The following is a 20,149-nucleotide window of genomic DNA, read 5'->3' on the forward strand; positions in this document are numbered from 1 at the left end:
GTGCTACAGGTGGGTGCTGCTATGGTGACCAGCGAGCTGAGATAAGGGGGGACTTTACCTAGCAGGGTCTTGTAGAAGACCTGGAGCCAGTGGGTTTGGCGACGAATATGTAGTGAGGGCCAGCCAACGAGAGCATACAGGTCGCAGTGGTGGGTAGTATATGTGACTTTGGTGACAAAACGGATGGCACTGTGATAGCCTGCATCAAATTTGCTGAGTAGAGTGTTGGAGGCTAATTTGTAAATGACATTGCTGAAGTCAAGGATCGGTAGAATAGTCAGTTTTGCGAAGGTAAGTTTGGCAGCATGAGTGAAGGAGGCTTTGTTGCGAAATAGGAAGCCAATTCTAGATTTAACTTTGGATTGGAGATGCTTAATGTGAGTCTGGAAGGAGAGTTTACAGTCTAGCCAGACACCTAGGTATTTATAGCAATCAATTCACATATGGTGTCCAGGGCACAGCTGGGAGCTGGGGGGGGACTATAACAAGCGGCAACAGTGATGGATTTATTTCTGGAGAGATGGATCTTTAAAAGTAGAAGCTCGAACTGTTTGGGCATAGACCTGGATAGTATGACAGAACTTTGCAGGCTATCTCTCCAGTAGATTACAATTCCGCCCCCTTTAGCAGTTCCTTCTTGACAGAAAACGTTGTAATTGGGCTTGGAAATTTCCTAATTTTTGGTGGCCTTCCTAAGCCAGGATTCAGACACGGCTAGGACATCAGGGTTGGCAGAGTGTGCTAAAGCAGTGAATAAAGCAAACTTAGGGAAGAGGCTCTGATGTTAACATGCATGAACCCAAAGCTTTTACGGTTGCAGAAGTCAGCAAATGAGAGCACCTGGGGACACACAGGGAGGAACAGAGGAGGAGTAGGATGAGGGTACAGCTAAAGGCTATAAGAACTGGTCGTCTAGTGCTTTGGGAACAGAGAATAAAAGGAGCAGATTTCTGGGCGTGGTAGGATAGATTCAGGGCATAGTGTACAGACAAGGGTATGGTAGGCTGCGAGTACAGTGGGGGTAAACCCAGGCTTTGGGTGACGATGAGAGAGGTTGCATCTCTGGAGGCGCAAGTGAAGCTAGATGCGGTCTCTGCATGTGTGGGGGGTGAGACATGGGGGCTATCTGAGGTATGTTGAGCAGGACTAGAGGCTCCGCAGTAAAATAAAACAACGAGAGCTGCCCTAAACAACAGTATACAAGGCATATTGACATTAGAGAGAGGCATAAAGCAATCACAGGTGTTGCTTGGGAGAGCTAAGACAACAACGGGTAAACAGCTAAGACAAAATCAACGGGTAAATGGCGATAAATGGGCAGAGAGGGTCAGTTAGCTACACACAGAGCCTGAGTTTGAGGCTGGGCCCAACAGATAAACAAAATGAAATACCGTGTTAATGAACAGTCCAGCAGGCATCAGCTGTGTAGCCGAGTGATCATAGGGTCCAATGAGCAGCAATAGATTCCCCTGTGTATCAAGAATGATCCACTACCCAAAGGACATCCAGAGAACTTGACCCAACTGTGGGAAGCATTGGAGTCATCATGGGCCAGCATCCCTGTGGAACGCTTTCGACACCTTGTAGAGTCCATGCCCCAACGAATTGAGGCTGTTCTGAAGGTAAAAGGGGGATGCAACTCAATATTAGGAAGGTGTTCCTAATGTTTTGTACACTCCCGTATATATATATATATATATATATATATATATATATGACATTTTAATAACTTAATAACAGCACCTGAATTAATGGCCACATTAATCATATTTTACTGTGATTGTCAGAGGAAATTACAACATTTGAAGCAGTTTTGCCCACTGAGAAGTACTGTTTGTGAGAATAAATGTGTGTTCCTTAATGGATAAATCAGTTCATATGCATTACCTTACAATTCTCTCCTCTTTTAGGGGGCTCCTCTTTTTTCTTTAAATGACATTGGGGACGATATCATAACATTTAATTGATATTCTGTGGCACCTCACCTCTTTATTTCCTCTTTACCCAAACAAACCCCTCAGCCTACTCAGTTTTAACGGCAGACTTTATATTCTGCATTGCAGAGCAGGTGTGAGCGGCTCCTTAATCTGCTTTGTGATCGCAGCGGGGAGGTAAGCAAACTATTGAAAGAGATTATTAGTTTGGAAATGAAATGCAGAGGTGGAACAGATACGATTGTGACTTAAGCACAACTCTCTAGTAAGTTAGAAAGCATGAATATGAAAATGTTTCTGCAGTTGTTTATAGGGTTTTGAAAAGCAACGAGGGTCCAATAAAATAATGTGTGGCCTGTGGGAAGATGACCTATATCAACAATCTTCCAAATCAGACTGGGTAGCCTAGAAAACCCCAAACTGAAAAAAAAGCATTCTAGGTTGGTGATGTTTTGCTTTAATTTGTAGGATTCTCAAACCCCACGTCAAAAAAAAGATAGGCTATTGCTGTGTGTTCTTAGGGTATGACATACATTTACATTTACGTCATTTAGCAGACGCTATTGTCCATAAGGTTAATTAGAGTGGCCTATAGCGGGACACAGCACGGGAATGTTTCATTGAGGCATATTGGGCCATAGAAATTTCGATTAAGGATGCTTTGTGTTACCTCGCAACTGTTTACTTTGATTGCGTGACGCACTGCACGCCATGATTGAGTCATAATAGCGTGTCGCACACTTGCTTCTTATATGGTCCACAACAACCTGTAACGGTCAGATACTGCTCTGCCTGATTGATAAAGTGTAACATTGTAATGTGGCTTCAACCCCACGTTTGCTCATGGTAAAGAGCGCGCAACCACCAGAACAGAAAGCATTAAATAACGTTAGGGAGGTCATCATGGCGACGTGTGACTGAAGAAGGAAGATGTTAACATGTTTGCCACTGCAGTAAATTACATGGGCCTCTGTGTGCCCAGGCTCCTACAAGCATCCGAGGAGGAGTTCAGTTCAGACGGGGTCATTGGGCCTCACCTTTTCCTGATTCTCCTCTCCATTCTCCTGCTCCTGTTTTGGGCCATCCATTTGTGTAAGGACGATGTAAGTGCGCGCCACCAGTAGGGAGACGTTACTTCTTTATATAGTCTAATTGTGTTTGACGCGTGTGTGACAAACTGCCCACAAACCAGGGCTATATATTTAGAGAATTTTGAATATTCTAGACATTCAGTTACACAGGGTTTTTTAAATATCCCCATATAATTTTAATGGGGAGCTAACATTGCTGCCATAGAATGTTGAAGTGTTACGTAAATGACCATAATGCAGAAACCGCATTGGCCCAACTCTCTAAATACATGACCCTGCCAAAAACTGCCCCACTTCCCACAAACATGAAACTCTATAGCTGGCTAGACAGTGGCGCTGTCCATTCAGCACTGCAGAGGGACTACCACAATTCATAAAGCGGGTTTATAAAGCGGGGTTGGAGCCCTGAATGCTGATTGGCTGAAAGCCGGGGTAGGTATATCAGACCATATATCACAGGTATGACAAAACATTTATTTTTACTGCTCTAATTATGTTGGTGACCAGTTTATAATAGTGATGGCACCTCGGGGTGTGGCGTCATGCCTAAGAGCAGCCCTTAGTCATTGATATATTGGCCATATACCATACCCCCTCGGGCCTTATTGCTTAAATACACAGTACCAGTCAATAGTTTTGACACACCTACTCATTCAGGGGTTTTTCTTTATTTTTACTATTTTCTAGATTGTAGAATAATAGTGAAGACATCAAAACGATGAAATAACACATATGGAATCATGTAGTAACCAAAAACATGTTAAACAAATCAAAATATGTTTTATATATTTGAGATTCTTCAAAGTAGCCACCCTTTGCCTTGATGACAGCTTTGCACACTCTAGGCATTCTCTCAACCAGCTTCATGAGGAATGATTTTCCAACAGTCTTGAAGGAGTTCCCACATATTCTGAGCACTTTGGCTGCTTTTCCTTCACTCTGCGGTCCAACTCATCCCAAACCATCTCAATTGGGTTGAGGTCGGGTGATTGTGGAGGCCAGGTCATCTGATGCAGCCCTCCATCACTCTCCTTGGTCAAATAGCCCTTACACAGCCTGGAGGTGTGTTTTGGGTCATTGTCCTGTTGAAAAACAAATGATAGCCATCTGGTTGCGCTTCGTGGGACTATCTTCGTGGGACTATCTTCGACTACCCTGTCGTTCTCCACTAACATCAAGGCGGTGACCCGATCCTGTAGGTTCATGCTCTACAACATTCGCAGAGTACGACCCTGCCTCACACAGGAAGCGGCGCAGGTCCTAGTCCAGGCACTTGTCATCTCCCGTCTGGATTACTGCAACTCGCTGTTGGCTGGGCTCCCTGCCTGTGCCATTAAACCCCTACAACTCATCCAGAACGCCGCAGCCCGTCTGGTGTTCAACCTTCCCAAGTTCTCTCACGTCACCCCGCTCCTCCGCTCTCTCCACTGGCTTCCAGTTGAAGCTCGCATCCGCTACAAGTCCATGGTGCTTGCCTACGGAGCTGTGAGGGGAACGGCACCTCCGTACCTTCAGGCTCTGATCAGGCCCTACACCCAAACAAGGGCACTGTGTTCATCCACCTCTGGCCTGCTCGCCTCCCTACCTCTGAGGAAGCACAGTTCCCGCTCAGCCCAGTCAAAACTGTTCGCTGCTCTGGCACCCCAATGGTGGAACAAGCTCCCTCACGACGCCAGGACAGCGGAGTCAATCACCACCTTCCGGAGACACCTGAAACCCCACCTCTTTAAGGAATACCTGGGATAGGATAAAGTAATCCTTCTAACCCCCCCCCCCCCAAAAGATTTAGATGCACTATTGTAAAGTGGTTGTTCCACTGGATATCTTAAGGTGAATGCACCAATTTGTAAGTCGCTCTGGATAAGAGCGTCTGCTAAATGACCTAAATGTCTTAAATGTACCACCCCTACCTTGTTACAACACAACTGATTAGCTCAAACGCATTAAGAAGGAAAGAAATTCCACAAATGTATGTTTAACAAGGCACACCTGTTAATTGAAATGCATTCCAGGTGACTACCTCATGAAGCTGGTTAAGAGAGTTCCAGGAGTGTGCAAAACTGTCATCAAGGCAAAGGGTGGCTACTTAGAAGAATCTGAAATATAAAATAAATGTTGATTTGTTTAACACTTTTTTGGTTACTACATGATTCCATATGTGTTATTTCATCGTTTTGATGTCATCACTATTATTCTACAATGTAGACTTTAGTATAAATAAAGGTTAGGTGTGTCCAAACATTTGCCTGGTACTTTATATACACTATATACGAGTGCTCTCCATTCAGTGGTGCTGAAGGTCGGACATCTTAACTTCCTAATTTTGCCATTGTTTGCCATGTGTCATTGTACATAATTTACAATTTATATATATTTCAAAATCCTTATCGTATACAAATGTTTTATTTTTTTAAACAGGATGATGTCTTCGGCGACATTGACCAGTAAGTTTCATCCTTCATAATTCATTGTGATTTCAAAGAGATCTTTCATGTGGTTAAAACATTTGTAAAAATCTTGAAAATGAATGGCTCTGAACTTAATTTAAACCCAGTCTTAAATGTTCTCTTGCAGAGCGCTGGTCAATAACTTCACAGAGGGAGTTCATCTCTACAACAGCTACCTCCAACGACTGGAGGAACTAACGTTACATATGGGGGTCCTCACCTCTGAGGTGGACCTGGAATCCTGCTCTGACACCCAATCGTGCTTTGACTCATGCTCATCCAGATCATCTTCTAGATCACATTCTAGACCACATTCTAGATCCTCCAGATTTAGTGACTGCAGCACATGCCGAACCTGCAATAAACGGCGGAAACGGCATCCACCTGACAGGTTTAAATTCCTGAAAGGCGGTGGTCCAGATAGTCGCTGTTCTTCAGGTAGTCCTAGCCCACTGGCTAAGCCCTGCCTCAAGCTACCAGGAGGTGGTGATGTTAAGGACAGTCACCATGGCTCCACACGCACCTCCTGTAGCTCCTCCTGCAGCTCCTCTAGGTATGTGACTCCTTCTGACTCCCCTCAACCTCTGGAATACCAGCCCTGCCCTCGTCAGCTTACTGCTATTGGTTGGAGGCTAAACTGGACTCTGATGGAGGCCAAACTGGACTCTCCTGTCGCTGTGCCTGTTGCTGCTGCTTCTACTGTCACTGGCTGTAAAGACAGAGCTGCCGGCCGCACAGACCGCTCCAGGACTCCGACTGTGAGACATATTCCAATGGTGAGACAGCTGTTTGAGGTCGTGCCGAGGAAAGGAGACCCAGCCGTCCTGTGCCGCTGGTACCGCAGACACTTGGAACTCAACGTGACACAGAAGGTCTGTAAAAAAAAAAATCATTTTTACTGACCCTTTCCTACATAGTGCACTATATAAGATATAGAGTGCCATTTGAGACACCCACTTCGGTTAAACATCTAGTTGATGAGTTGCTGGTTAGGTGTTTGTCTAACTGTCTAATTTCCTCCTTGGAGGTGAATTAATCTAATTTAATCTATAATCTAAGGTGGCCCGTAAGCGCTGGAGGATTGCCGTGCTGATGATCTCCATCATTAGGTGGCTGCTCCCCGAGAGACTGAAGGGAGGAGGCACCACCAGCTCAACCTCCACCTCTGCATCCACCACCACTACCACCACCACCACTACCACCCAGTTCAACACCTCAACCACCTCTCAGGCTAAGAAAGGATCAAAGATCACCAGGAAAACTGCCAGTGTTCCAGCTTTCTGCCCTCAGGGTGCCAAACCTCCATCTCCCTCCAGGGCTCCATGCCAGTCTCCAGGGTTAGAGGGTAAACCCAAGTCCATCATGATGTACACTCAGGGCGCCAGGATCCCCTTCATTTGCCAGGAGGTCCGAGAGAAGCTTGAGTCTCATGTTTGCCGCAAGCAGAGCCAGCGCCTCTGGGGCTTCCCCAAGCTGGTCACCAGGTACGTGGGCGACCTTGCGCTCCAGCAGCTCCCTACCTCTGGCAGCGCAGGCGACGGGAAGATCATGGGCAATGTGACCGACCGTCAGGCGGTGTTCTCTGGACGAGCGCACCGCAACACAGAGTTCAGGTTGAAGAACAAGACTACAAGGCCAGCAGAGGAGCCGCAGGCTACTGCAGCCGTAGCAAAGGACAGCTCATCAGCCACCAGACCTGTAGAGAAGACTACCACCAGCACTGTGCTCCAGCCAGCCGAGAGCCACGCTACCAAACCTTCCCAGACCAGACACTCTCTGAACCAGACATCCCCTGTGAGGAGCTTGACCCCGGAGAGATGCTGGCTGGAGAAGAAGGTGAGGAGTAAGTATATGGAGGTGAAGCTCAAACACTTTCCCGGCATGGTGTCCCAGTCATACCAGTCCGCCCTTGCTTCGGCAACCAGCCATCCAACTAGGAAACCCACCCAGGTGGCAGAAGCCCCCGCTGTTGTTCTGAAACGCACCGCCCCACTCAGACAGCGGGATAAGGTGTTGTTCATGAACCAGGAGGAGCTCAGGCACCTGGAGGACAACCTGATCATGAAACATATGGAGCACCTTCAGAGGCAGGGAGTGACCACTGCCTCGGTCCCCTCGGCCCACACCCAGCGAGTGACGACCGCCTCGGCCCCCTCGGCCCACACCCAGCGAGTGACGACCGCCTCGGCCCCCTCGGCCCACACCCAGCGAGTGACGACCGCCTCGGCCCCCTCGGCCCACACCCAGCGAGTGACGACCGCCTCGGCCCCCTCGGCCCACACCCAGCGAGTGACGACCGCCTCGGTCCCCTCGGCCCACACCCAGCGAGTGACGACCGCCTCGGCCCCCTCGGCCCACACCCAGCGAGTGACGACTGCCTCGGCCCACACCCAGCGAGTGACGACCGCCTCGGTCCCCTCGGCCCACACCCAGCGAGTGACGACCGCCTCGGCCCCCTCGGCCCACACCCAGCGAGTGACGACCGCCTCGGCCCACACCCAGCGAGTGACGACCGCCTCGGCCCCCTCGGCCCACACCCAGCGAGTGACGACCGCCTCGGCCCCCTCCCAGCGAGTGACGACCGCCTCGGTCCCCTCGGCCCACACCCAGCGAGTGACGACTGCCTCGGCCTCCTCGGCCCACACCCAGCGAGTGACGACTGCCTCGGCCCCCTCGGCCCACACCCAGCGAGTGACGACTGCCTCGGCCCACACCCAGCGAGTGACGACCGCCTCGGCCCACGCGCAAATCTCACACAGCCTGGCTCTAGAGACCTCGACTCACACAGCCACTGTCTCACATCCCCATCCTGCCCTCATTAAAGAGCTGGTGCTGATGAATGGTTTGGAAGGAGGCTTCGGGGAGCTCAAGACCCTACTGGCCCCACAGCAGCACGAGGTGAAACCTAGCTCAGCCACAGCCAAGGTGGTATCCGGACCAGCTGATTCTGCAGTATCATCCAACACTGAGACCCAAAGGTCCAGCGGGCTCCCTCTGCCTCCTTTGATTAGGCCTCCCTCTCGTTTTAATTCTGCACATTTTACCTAAAGATGTATTCAGAAATGAATAGTATGTATTCTTTCTACCAAATACATTGTTTTGCATTTCACATGATTTGACTCTGTTTGTTCTATGAGTACAGTATGTGTCTGTTCCTAATGAATACATTTGGTATGCCTATTGGTTTTGGCTTGTTTTAAATACAACATGCATAGTTTAGGCTACAGAAAAAAAGTAAATATCATGGTGCACTGTTTAAAATACACAATGTCAAATCGTGTCTTAGAACAGACACAAGCTAAACACAGCTGAATGGAGGTGAAATGGCAGGGATGTTGATGCTATAATACACTTTACAGTAACAAACTGACATGTTGAGCTATTTTGGTCTGAGGTGGTGCCTCTTGAAGTATTACTGCTGATACATTCCCATCGCAGAGCCCTTTTCCCAGTTAGCCTATGGGAATGACACTTGTAGGTTCATTCCCGTGTTATTTTTTAGTCTATCTATGCTTGCGGATTCCTCTAGATGTCAGAAGAAAGCGAGACTACCTTGGAGACGGTGAGAACAGAGATACAGAGCTATACTCCCACGCACTGATGCATAGCCCTACATTATACTACATGTCAGGCACATGGAGCAATACAGGAATGAAGAGAGGAGCACATGCTAAATTATACCTGAACACTATAATTGGGGTGTTACTATAAATAGTCAGGATGCATCCCAAAATTGCACCCTATTCGTTTTATAGTGCACTACTTTTTAACCAGGGTCCCTGGCTGCATCACCGCTTTTTATGGCAACTGCTTTGCCTCTGACCGCAAGGCGCTACAGGGGGTAGTGCGGATGGCCCAGTATATCACTGGAGTGGAACACCCTGCCATCCAGGACCTCTATACCAGGCGGTGTCAGAGGAAGACCATAAAAATGGTCAAAGACTCCAGCCACCCAAGTCATAGACTGTTCTCTGCTACCGCACGGCAAGCGGTACCGAAGTCTGAAGCCAACAGGACCCTGAACATCTTTTACCACCAAGCCATAAGACAACTAAATAGCTAGTAAATAGTTAACCAAAAAGCAACCCGGGCTGTATGTATTGACCCTTTTTTGCACTAACTTTGACACATCGCATATGCTGCTACTGTTAACTATCTCGTACCCCGTGTATATAGCTAAGTTATTGTTACTCAATGTGTACCTGTCATGTTTTTTACTTTTTTTATTATTTCTCTATTTTATTGCTCTCTCCATTGTTGGGGAGGGTCTATATGTAAACATTTTACTGTTAGTCCACACCTGTTGTTTACAAAGCAGGTGACAAATACATTTTTATTTGACCTCCCCAGCCGTATCTGTGTCCATTAGTTACAGCTTCCTCTCTGGCAGACAACGAGGCTGAATCTGTGAGACAGGATGATGCCTGCTGCACTCCACAAGGTGGAGCTCTGTAGGGTTAAATGGGTGTTTAGATGGCTGCTGAGAGCCCAACTGGGACTGCTGAGGACTAGTGGTTTCTCTCACCACTGTGCATGGCACCCTATGGATGGTCTGTCACTGCTGCAGTCACAGCAATGGACGTTCAACTAAACTGAATATAAGGGGATAATGGGCTCTAGTCAAAAAGACAGACGACTGACATTGACGCTTGTAGTATGAACAGGTTTGTTGGCTGTTCTCCTCATGGAAGCTTCTTATGGCAAATAATCACCTGCAAGCATCAGATTGGATTTGGGAAATAATCAAACTGTTCAGTCTTAATCAGTCACCTCAGAGTTGAATTTTTTTTGATTTATGTAGGAAAGTAATGAAGTGTCCTTAATGTGATGATATACCCCATGGATATCTCACTTAAAATAAAAATAAATTAAAAAGCAGCTAGCAGATAGCTAGAAAGTTGTGTTATTGTAAACAGTGCATGTTAAGGCCACCACACAACTACAAACTCAATTTTCAGTTTGTGACATTTAATATCTCACACACTGGAATACACCAAATAAATAAAGTAATTGCCTTGATTCATATTCAATGTTATGAGGTTTGTTCTATGTGTAAATCCTCCCTAATCGTTAGGGTGTCTAGGTTCTCATTACAAGGTGTCAGATCAGTGGCCTGAATATAGTGATACATTTTCCTCTCAGAAGCTTTTGGTGGATTTTTAAATGATCAGTCACACCCAACCCTTTTCCTTGTCCTAGCCTATATCTATTCAACAAATATATTTTGCCTTGATTACTATGAAAAACACCCCACTGTGAGCCACAGCATAAAAGCCAGATATTTATATTGATTACTTTCAAAGTGCAGTTACTCAGGGGTTGATTGAGGACCACCTGTTTTGTTGTAGTCTGGCTGACACCAGCTCTCGATGTCCTACAGTAGTCACATGGGTCGCGTCAGCCAGGCTAGTATTGATGGTCTCTGATATCACTCTTGCCTGAGGGGATGGTAAAGGAAAAACAGATTGAGGCACGCTTCTATTGTTAACACCCTTTGAGAGGTTTACTCTAGCGTCCACCCTAAAAGTCTGGTCTGTTTCAGCATCACCGTTCCAGCTGCGGGGAAATCTCAAATCGCTGCTGCGCCATGCTCTCTTTTCATATCACAGGCTTCTGATTGTCAATGCTAGTGTCCCAAATGGCACCCCATTCCCTCTCCCATGCACTACTTTTGACCAGGGCCCACAGGGGAATAGGGTGCCATAGAGGGAATAGGGTATCATTGGGTAACAGAAAAACTGTGACCAAACAAAGCTCATTAATAATGCTGAGGACATCAGAGGGCAGGGCTGTTAAAGTGGGAGTCAACAGGGTGCCTAGCAATGGAATAGAGTGGCAAAACTAGAGGCACCTCTGAGGGAACTGTACTGTAGAGGCACAGATTGTGGTAATTACATATGTAGCCTGGATCCAAACTGAATTGTAAGAAAGCCTTGTTCAAACCAGAACAGATCATAGGACACCTCCTGGGCAGGACACAGGGGTCCATCACCCAATCCATGTCCTTAATGCCAAGCAGAGGCATCGGGTTCCATTTTAAGTCTTTGGTATGACTCCAAACTGAATTGCTCCAACGGGAAAAAAATTACATTGGGCTCCAGTCAAGTATTTTGTGCTCATTTCGTACATCACTTCCTTAATTTGGTTTGATCTGTTGTTCTGGATGAAAAGCAGTTTGATTGCTGTATTCTGCTGGTGTATTAACCTAGCTTCTATCATCAAACATCTGGCAATAGGTACTGAAACATAAATAATTGCCTTGCCTTCATTTATCTTGCATTGTAGTATCAAGGGAATACACAATTATATACCCTGTTAATATCAAATACTGTCCTTAAAATTACACGCCAAATTCACAAACTAGAGCATGTTGCTCAACTTCTTGAACAAGGGTGACACCTAGTGACATATTTCTGCATGAAGTTGGAGCCAAAAAGAAAGGCCATGATAAACTACACTTGCAAGACAGGATTTAAAAATATATATATTCTTTACAAATGAAAATACACCATAACATCTCCAACCTCACAATGTCTTATTTAAATGGAAAAAAGGTTCACTAAAAAACATTAAAAATGCATAAAAGGTTATCACAGTGACCGGAACCAATTTAAGGTCAATCTTCTGTATTTACAAATGGACTAGAAATTCGACATCACAGTAGTATCCATCCAGGGTCATGTTCATTAGGGTTGTTCATAAAGTCCAGATAGCATCTCCCAAGTTCCACTCAGTTTCAGACCGCTTTCTTTAATTGTATACCTACTGAACAGGACCCAAGAGTAGAAAGGTTCTCAGGGAGTTCTATCTCCGTGCCGTCCTGCTCTCTAACACCTGGATAACCAGGCGGGTCTTCAGCAATGGCAGCTTGTTGCTGTAGTTCTGTTGGAGCACAGTGCTCAGTCTACTGCGCAGGCTGCGCAGGCAGGGCAGGGAGCTACAGTCAGGTACATTCAGCAGAGTGTGGAAGAACTCTGTCCACAGATCACTGTGGGGATTTCTGGAGGAGAGAGACAGACAAGGGGAAAGGTAATGTAGTGTGAATTGTAACTATTTACGGTGGAGTGGAGAGATGTTTTCAAAATCAAAACAAATATATTCAATGAGTTTGAGAGCAAAAAATAAGTTGTGGGTTGTGTAAAAAACAACAACCACTCCTAGTAAAAGGGTTACCTTCTAAATACTGCATTTGTCTTCCACACGCTACCCTCCTGTGTCACTTGCATGTATGTTCCAAAAATCATGCAGTACACCGTTCCAGCTATCCCAAAGTAGTCCGTCTAAAACACAAAGAAACTTAATATCCTCAACAGGTATTATCAGACATCCACCATCATTACAGGAGCACGCACACAAACACACAATCTTTACCTGGTAGTTCCATGGTCTCCCACTCTGCATCTCTGTACACTGGAAGCCCGAGGTCATACACTTGGCAGTGAAAGCCGTGCCCTCTGGGAACAGAGTCATGTCAATGCTCTGACCCAGGTCAATTAGGGAGAGGCCATGATCCAGATTATCTTGGTCAAAAGACTTGTTCTCCAGGAACCTAAAGAACAACAGGCAAACAATTAAAACAGTTAAGAGACATTGGAAATCCCTGGTAGAGTACTGCACCCACCCACTACTAAATGACTGGAAGGAAAATACTCAAAAATAAAAAAAGATGTTCCTCACTGAAATGACAGTTGAACATTTTAAGTTTAGCATTTGATACAGGATTCCTATCGGTCTGCTTTACACACACACACACACACTCAGGGACGTCACTACCTCTCTCCCAGCAGGAAGTTGTCTGGTTTGATGTCAGCGTGAACGATGTGGATATTGTGCAGCTGTTCCACCATGTGCAGGATGCAGACAGTGAAGTAGATCACCAGAGGCTGGGGAATCACCTTGTCACTAAGGTTCTTGTACAGGTTTACAGCATTCTAGAGGGGAATAATAAAACATGTTTAACTCCTTTCAGTGCTCTGCTGTGGACTCTCCTTGGGTGCATCCCAATAAGATCTCCTTTAGTGTAAACTTGTTCACTACTTCCCACAAATCTAAAAGCATTGGATTGGTACAGGCATGGCCTAGAGGGAATTTCCACTATATTTTTTATACCAGTCCTTTCAAATCAGTGAATGGAAGTGAAACATTACACACTTTGGGAAGAAAGGGATATAATTGGGACGTATCCTTGATCTTTAATTGATTGATAAAGTTTGGTGGGTGATGAAGAGGGGTTACTACCCACCAATAGGGTGCCACAGTTGTAGAGCTCGCCCAATAGCACGCTACCGTTCTGGAAGAGGTGGGCAGAGTGGATGTTATTAAAGAGGTGGCGCACGCTGGGCTGCAGCCGGGCATTCAGCTGAGAGTTGATGTAAAACTCCCACGGATTGGCTGGTTTCTGCACCTATAGATCAAGACACATTCAAGCATTGAGAATCAATCATCCAATAGGAGAGCATTAATTGTGAGGGCCAGCTCCATATAAACTTGCCATGTTCTCTGGCCTTAGTAATGGTAGTGGCAAAATAATTACTACTAATTTCATTGAAGGGTCAGGGGAGTCAACCGTTTTAAATTAATATAAAGTCAAGATCCATCTTACCTTTAAAATCATCTTCTCTGAGGTGTTGAGGTCAGTTGCCTGGTAGACTGTGGCAAAGGCACCCTGTCCGAGTACACAGTCAACCCGCAAGGAGCCTTTACCTGTGTGACGACCATCAAAGCCATATTCAGATGTCCTTTTGGGGGGGTGAATTTTTTTTATGTCACTGCTTGTAAACACACAAAGATAGACTTTCTTACCCATCTTGATGGTCATCTTGGGTGCGATGCTGGGGACTTTGCACTGCCAGGTGATGAAGTTAGGCTGTGAGGTGAGTGGCGTGGACAGCTTGGAGAGCAGGGAGGAAATCAGCTCCTCATCCCAGGGGTCGGAGACCAGCTCTACAGCCGCTGCCCCTTGACCTGCTGGACTCATGGGCACATCCATGTTCACCTTTGAACCTTGGTCTGGGCTCATAAGAATATCCATGCCATTCCTCACCTCTGGAGCTGGGCTCATAGGAATATCCATTCTGAACTTTGATGACGACTGGAATGGACTCATGGTCACATCCGAGCCAAATTTAGGTGGTTCTGGACTTACGGGGATGTCCATGGTCTCCAGAGGGATGCCGACTGTTCTCTGACGGGCACTCATGAAGGCATCCAAGTCAGGTTCAACCACAACCTCTGGGCTTTTGACCACTAACCAGTCTGACTTGGGTGCACACTCCGGACTCATGGGGATATCGAAGGCAGGCGTTGGAGCTTTCTCTGGACAAGTTGGAACATCAAAGTTGGATTTGAGGGCATAGATCTGGCTCTTTGAAAGGAATGCTTCTGCCACAGGTGCACGCTGTGGGAGAGGAAAAGCTGGCTTTGAGGACTGCTCTGGGGTCACATAGACATCCCAGTCTGGCTTTGAGGCCTTGGAAGGAGGGCTTTTGGCCACTGCCACCTCAGCATGGGTCAGGGGGGCAGTCTGGTCTCTGAAGGACAGTGCGGCCGGGGCATGATGCTGCACTTCAGTCATGGAGCAGGTAGCCAGGCTTCGCTGGGCCAGGGCTAGCCCTTCTCCCACGATGGTGCCCTGCTCAGCAAAGCCCTGAGCTCTCATAGAGCACTCCGTGCCAGTCTCAGGTAACCCATCAGGTGGGCTCTGCTCTATGATAGGGCTGAGGAAGGAGGTCATTATCACCGCCATGGAGGCAACTACATTGTTTTGACCCACACACTCTTGACTACACATCAAAAACGTGGACCAACAAACATTCAACATGAACACATACAGTACACTGCAGTTACCAGTAGTCTACAATAGGGGGTTACTGGTAAGTACCTGAGTTTTGTGGGCTGTCGTAGGAAAGGGCCTTCTTCCGGACCCCCAAAGCCACTGGGTTGATCATTTTCTAGAGGGAGGAGGGAAAAAAAGGTAAAGTACTTGCTATAGACAGCATTGTTGTTCTGAACTACAGACACATTTTGCCAGGTGAGGGCATTTGATTTCTGAACAGCCAAATGGCACCCTATTCCCTATATAGTGCACTACTTTTGACCAGAGCCCTATGGTATTAGTTGGGATGCATCCTGTATAAGCTCAGACAGAGGTCTACCTTGATCCTGCTCAAAGTCCCAAGAGTAAGGAACTTTGTTTTGGAAGGGCGTGGAGGCCAGGTGAGCCGACAGTGAAAAGTCTCTGGTGCTGTTGGGGCAGGCGGCCAGGGAGTTGTAGCATGCTTCCCACACAGTGCTCTCATCTGGTATCAATTCCGATTGACATTCCTGATTAATTTTTTTTTAAACCAGCACACAGGAAACGATAAAGGTTTGCATTGTGTACTCAACTTAAAATAACCCAACCATCAACATTGAGTCCTTGTTGAATCAACATGGGTATGTCAACATGTAATTGTGCACTTACATTTTGTTTCTCTGGTTTAGACAGAGGGATTTCTGCTAGGGCCCTTGGTGGCTTTGCATTGTCCACCATAGCAGCACTAAATGGAGCAGGAGAAGCACAATAATGCATTGTTAATAAATGTCCTCTGAGAATTAAAGAGACGGCAAAGAGAAAGGGCTGCAGGGGAATAAATGCAATGCTTCACCTGCATTTCTCCTTTATGTCATTCTCATCCTGAAAGATGGCGAAAGGGACTGCACTGGGGGGCTTGCTGAATGAAGCTGCGCCTCCATTACATAATACAACAAAAACATTTATAGAAAGACCATTTCATCACTGTATGTAAAATCAAAAAGGGTGACCCGCCATTATTTCGCTTTTATTGTCGGTTGGCTTTTACCTCTTATTTATTTAATTAATTGTTTTACTGTAAAATGTGATATTTTTTTTACATGCACTTTTGATTTGACCTACAGTCTGAAACAAAGGTTTTGAGAAGTTCTAATCAGATGGGAATTGAATTACCCGTTCTCTGGTAGCCAGCATCAAAGCTCTTCTCCGCCTGATGTGGATGCATTGGCATGCTGCGGAACCGGTCCTCCTGCAGGAGGGTTGGAACCTGGAACATGTCCATGATAGCATCTGGAGGTGAGGGTAAAGAGGTGAGATACTAAGGACTCCATTGGTTGTACAGTCTTTCCCATACACAGGTATGGTAATACATTAGAATATCTCCACCAAAAAAAGGGATTGGGTGTAGTCGATAGCACCACAGTGGTTTTTCTGCATTTTAGACATCTAAATCACCAATATGTAAACACAACATGGTTTATGACTGAGTCACCAATAAAAGTATGCATTTATCACCAAGTGCCTCCCGTGTGTTGACTGTGGGGGATGGGAGCACCCTGGACGGGGTGACTTGCACCAGTCCCAGAGAAGTGTTCGGAGTGATATGGGACACGTTTCCAGTCCCTCCCTGTGACACTGCCAGAGAGAATAGGAGCGAGTGAGGGACGGTGTGATTAAACAATCTTTTAATTCCCATACGGATTCCAATGAAGGAGACAACGGGCCCAGGTTATGATCCTTTACTCACCATCTAATTTCACCTCTGACTCAGGAGCTTCACTGACAGACACCTCACTGGACAAAACAAAGAAAAGAGATTAGCTTGAACGGCAAATTAATTAAAAACGAATTAATTAGCTTAATCTCTGAGGCATTTCACTCTGACTAAGCAGAGGCATAAGAGATGTAATTAAGTCTGGTTGGGAACAATTACACATCGGAAAAACCAGAACCAATCTGGAGACATGATGACTCATTATCACTTACTGATGATTGCTGCCGTTGTGCTGCTGGAAAATGCTGCTGAGGTGAGAGTGACCACCCTGATATGGAACTCCACCAAGCTGCACGTCAGATCTGTAGGCTGCTGGCTTCTGTGGGACCGACCCAAATGGCTTAGGGTTTCGTTCTGGTTGGGGCTGAACTAGAGAAGCTTGTAGAGAAGTTGCCTGGGAAGCGACTGCAAATGGTTTTGGAGCTTTTGTACATTCACGCAAGTGACCCATTGCTGCTTCTGGCATGTGGAGGGAGCATCTATTGGAGGAGTTTACCTCCTCCAACTGTCCAGATGGAGAAACTGATCTCTGTGAGCGCAGACTGTCTGTAATGGGAGCCCTGAGATGGTCGCACTGAAGGTGCGTCTCAGATTCCCTAACCATGCCTTGTCTGGGGTCCTGTACACGGTTCAGTCTAAAGCCTGGATAGAGTTTGATGGCGAGGTTGCTCGAGAGTAGAGGGTGCCTTAAGGAATGTTGGAGGAACTCAGGATTCAGATCTGTTGCAGGTGTGCAGAGTGCCTGAAACAGAAGTGCATACCAATGTTTAAAAAAAAATAGTGTACTAGGGAAACTATAACAGAAACGACTAAAGATAAGAAGGCAATGTGTTTTCTCTCACCTGCTGCACTGGTAGAGCACTGGCGGAGCTCACACAGAGATTACTCTCCAGCTCCTCCAACAGCTGGTTCATCCTCATTACCTCCTCCTCCTGCTCTCTAACCAACCTCTGACGGTCCTCTGGTTAGAGAACACAAAGAAAACGTTGGTCAAAACCCACAATTAGCCCTGTGGTAGTGCGTTATGCAACCAGTTGTTAATGCATTTGATTTAGATGAAGGGTGTCTGTAAAGGATATCATGTGGCCTGTTCATATCGATGTCCTTGACTACAGTAAAATCCAGCCATGCATTTCTTCTCTTTAGATGAGTGTGATGGAACAGCACTGGGTTAAGAAGTCATATGATCCTACCAAACTCTCTTCGTTTCTTCTCTTGCTTGCGTCTCACAAAGTATTGTCTGGCTCTGACTTCCTCGAAGCATAGTTCAGACCCATCGCAGAAGAGGTCTTCCGTACGGTACATCGACACTGTCTGCAGGCTCACAACCGGGCCTTGATTGGGTTTATTTACCGCCACATTTTCAGACCGGGAGATTCTGTGGTAGAGTAATTTCATTAGAGGGAATATAATGTAACGTTCCTAAAATAAGGGACAAGAAGAAGTATTGGTATTCTGTCTAATGACTTACATGCAAACAGTTCTGTCTGTAGGGAGTTGGAACAGATGTTCAGGGTCCTGTGGCAAAAAAAATAAAACATATTGATCACTTTTTAAGAACACCACATGAGAAACGGCCATTAACCAATGTATGCCAAGTTTGAAGCTACAAAAACTGTTAGTAACTCACCTTGCACTGTGGGCTGGGCACTCTGTGGGTTTGCAGCTGATTTACCAAGTTGGACTTCTGAAGAGAATTCCGTACAGCTTTTGTTTTCATAAACACAGGTTAGATAGTGCATTAGTTTCCTTTGATAATTTCCATAGCCAAAGAGCCAGTCCAGAAGGAAGAAATGCACACAAAACAGTCTCACCTGAAGCCCCTGCCCCACTTCCAGAAGTCCTGGTTTGGAACATTCTGTGAATAGATTAAAATGTATCAACAATAGAAACATCAACATGGAAAGGTAAACAATACTACAAGTTACCTGTATTGCTGAAGGACAGTGTCAGTTGGCTTAGCTTGGTTTTCCATGGCTCTCTGGTACACGGTGTCAGCCTGTTGAAGCAGGCCCTGCTGCTCAAACTGTTGAGCCCACGCCACATAGAGGACTGCATCTCTGGTGCCAATGCCCTTACTGTATATGTGGCTGTATAGTTTGATGGGCTCATTGTAATAACTTGCACATTTAATGCAGTAGTTTACGTATCGGATGTCATTGGTATAACGCTCTTCTTGGAGAAATCTTTGTACTAGACAATCTAGCACAAGAGACATCGCTTTGGAGTCTTCAGCAGGTAATCTCTTCTCTAGATATTTTATAAACCTGAAATAATGTAAATGTATGGTAAAGAGTTACACACCAACAAATTCAAGCTGGCCCAAAAAAACATGACTAATCACAATCACTTGCTTGCTTCATCAGTACTTCGATTTCGTTTTACAGAGTTATGTTGCTCTCAAACCAAGTGCGATATGCATTTGAAAATATCAAATCAATGGCAGATGAATAATCCTTCATTGTCTACTTTTCGTTGGTGGCCCCCTCTGAAGGGCGGCAGGTAGCCTAGTGGTTAGAGCGTTGGGCCAGTAACCGAAAGGTTGTTGGATCAAATCCCGAGCTGAGAAGTTAAAAACCTATTGTTCTACCTCTGAACACTGGTCCCCGGCAGTCTTCAAAAAGTTGTTCTTAACTGACAAGTTACCTGTCCCATGGATCGAGTGGGTCGTCTCCAGTATAGTTGTTTAAACTTTGCTCAAAACTCCTGTAAAACCAAAACATTTGTTTAAAACCCTGGTATCAAAGAAACATCTATAACTATCAAATGTAATATTATTCACACATTTTTGGGAGAAATCATTACTTAGTTAGGTAGTTATCTTATTAGCAATCATTAGCGTTAGTTGGTTGGGAAAATCAACAGTTAACGCGTAGCTAGCTCGCTAACTAAATACGGAACTTACTGTAAATGTGAACCAACATCCATGGTGTACTAAACAACCAATTTTATAACAATACAAATACGAGAAATTTACAAGCAAGTTAAATTAACTAATTGCCAAAATTAACAAAAAAACGCTTAGCTGGTACATTTCAAATTGCGCGCTTAGCTGGTACGTCATCAGTAAGCACGGCGACAAATCCGAATGGAGCCAATCAGCGCCTTTG

The 20,149-nt window shown here is 45.9% G+C and overlaps 2 protein-coding genes across 8 annotated transcripts; one reads left to right on the top strand and one right to left on the bottom strand.

Annotated features, from left to right (window-relative positions):
* Nucleotides 1-1,853: 1,853 nt before the first annotated feature.
* Nucleotides 1,854-8,581, top strand: LOC115174938 (flocculation protein FLO11). Of its 4 annotated transcripts, none has more exons than XM_029733974.1 (5): nucleotides 1,855-2,111; nucleotides 2,917-3,037; nucleotides 5,444-5,469; nucleotides 5,600-6,344; nucleotides 6,532-8,581. In XM_029733974.1, the coding sequence occupies exons 4-5, from the start codon at nucleotides 5,679-5,681 to the stop codon at nucleotides 8,518-8,520; spliced, it is 2,655 nt and encodes an 884-aa protein (XP_029589834.1). In that variant the 5' UTR covers nucleotides 1,855-2,111; nucleotides 2,917-3,037; nucleotides 5,444-5,469; nucleotides 5,600-5,678; the 3' UTR covers nucleotides 8,521-8,581. The 4 variants fall into 4 exon arrangements, with proteins under 4 accessions (XP_029589833.1, XP_029589834.1, XP_029589836.1 ...); XM_029733976.1 differs by having other exon boundaries at nucleotides 2,917-3,026; XM_029733973.1 differs by having other exon boundaries at nucleotides 1,854-3,037.
* Nucleotides 8,582-10,419: 1,838 nt separating this feature from the next.
* LOC115174940 (mitotic checkpoint serine/threonine-protein kinase BUB1) lies at nucleotides 10,420-20,124 on the bottom strand. 4 transcript variants are annotated; one of them, XM_029733978.1, is made up of 23 exons: nucleotides 19,945-20,124; nucleotides 19,686-19,745; nucleotides 18,968-19,306; nucleotides 18,854-18,897; nucleotides 18,670-18,746; nucleotides 18,511-18,557; nucleotides 18,233-18,417; nucleotides 17,882-18,000; nucleotides 17,252-17,781; nucleotides 17,013-17,059; nucleotides 16,781-16,900; nucleotides 16,439-16,555; nucleotides 16,119-16,194; nucleotides 15,935-16,010; nucleotides 15,627-15,795; nucleotides 15,353-15,422; nucleotides 14,275-15,188; nucleotides 14,075-14,175; nucleotides 13,715-13,876; nucleotides 13,246-13,403; nucleotides 12,844-13,021; nucleotides 12,646-12,752; nucleotides 10,420-12,472 (listed from the first exon to the last, which is right to left on the bottom strand). In XM_029733978.1, exons 1-23 carry the CDS (start codon nucleotides 19,965-19,967, stop codon nucleotides 12,277-12,279), a joined length of 3,915 nt encoding a protein of 1,304 aa, XP_029589838.1. In that variant the 5' UTR covers nucleotides 19,968-20,124; the 3' UTR covers nucleotides 10,420-12,276. The 4 variants fall into 4 exon arrangements, with proteins under 4 accessions (XP_029589838.1, XP_029589837.1, XP_029589842.1 ...); XM_029733977.1 differs by having other exon boundaries at nucleotides 16,119-16,200; XM_029733982.1 differs by having other exon boundaries at nucleotides 16,119-16,200; nucleotides 19,630-19,745; nucleotides 19,945-20,123.
* Between the last annotated feature and the right edge of the window lie 25 nt (nucleotides 20,125-20,149).

Source organism: Salmo trutta, chromosome 35 (assembly GCF_901001165.1).
Source record: "Salmo trutta chromosome 35, fSalTru1.1, whole genome shotgun sequence".
Classification (NCBI taxonomy): Eukaryota; Metazoa; Chordata; class Actinopteri; order Salmoniformes; family Salmonidae; genus Salmo; species Salmo trutta.

Bases quoted from the DNA above. Each gene is read 5' to 3' on its own strand.
- LOC115174938 (XM_029733973.1), top strand. From the start codon at position 2,873: ATGTTTGCCACTGCAGTAAATTACATGGGCCTCTGTGTGCCCAGGCTC. The intron at 3,038-5,443 runs GTAAGTGCGCGC...TTTTTTAAACAG, and splicing joins TCCATTTGTGTAAGGACGAT to GATGATGTCTTCGGCGACAT. The intron at 5,470-5,599 runs GTAAGTTTCATC...GTTCTCTTGCAG, and splicing joins GTCTTCGGCGACATTGACCA to AGCGCTGGTCAATAACTTCA.
- LOC115174940 (XM_029733977.1), bottom strand. From the start codon at position 19,967: ATGGATGTTGGTTCACATTTACA. The intron at 19,307-19,685 runs GTAACTTGTCAG...ACATTATTTCAG, and splicing joins CCACTCGATCCATGGGACAG to GTTTATAAAATATCTAGAGA. The intron at 15,796-15,934 runs GTAAGTGCACAA...AAAATTAATCAG, and splicing joins CTAAACCAGAGAAACAAAAT to GAATGTCAATCGGAATTGAT.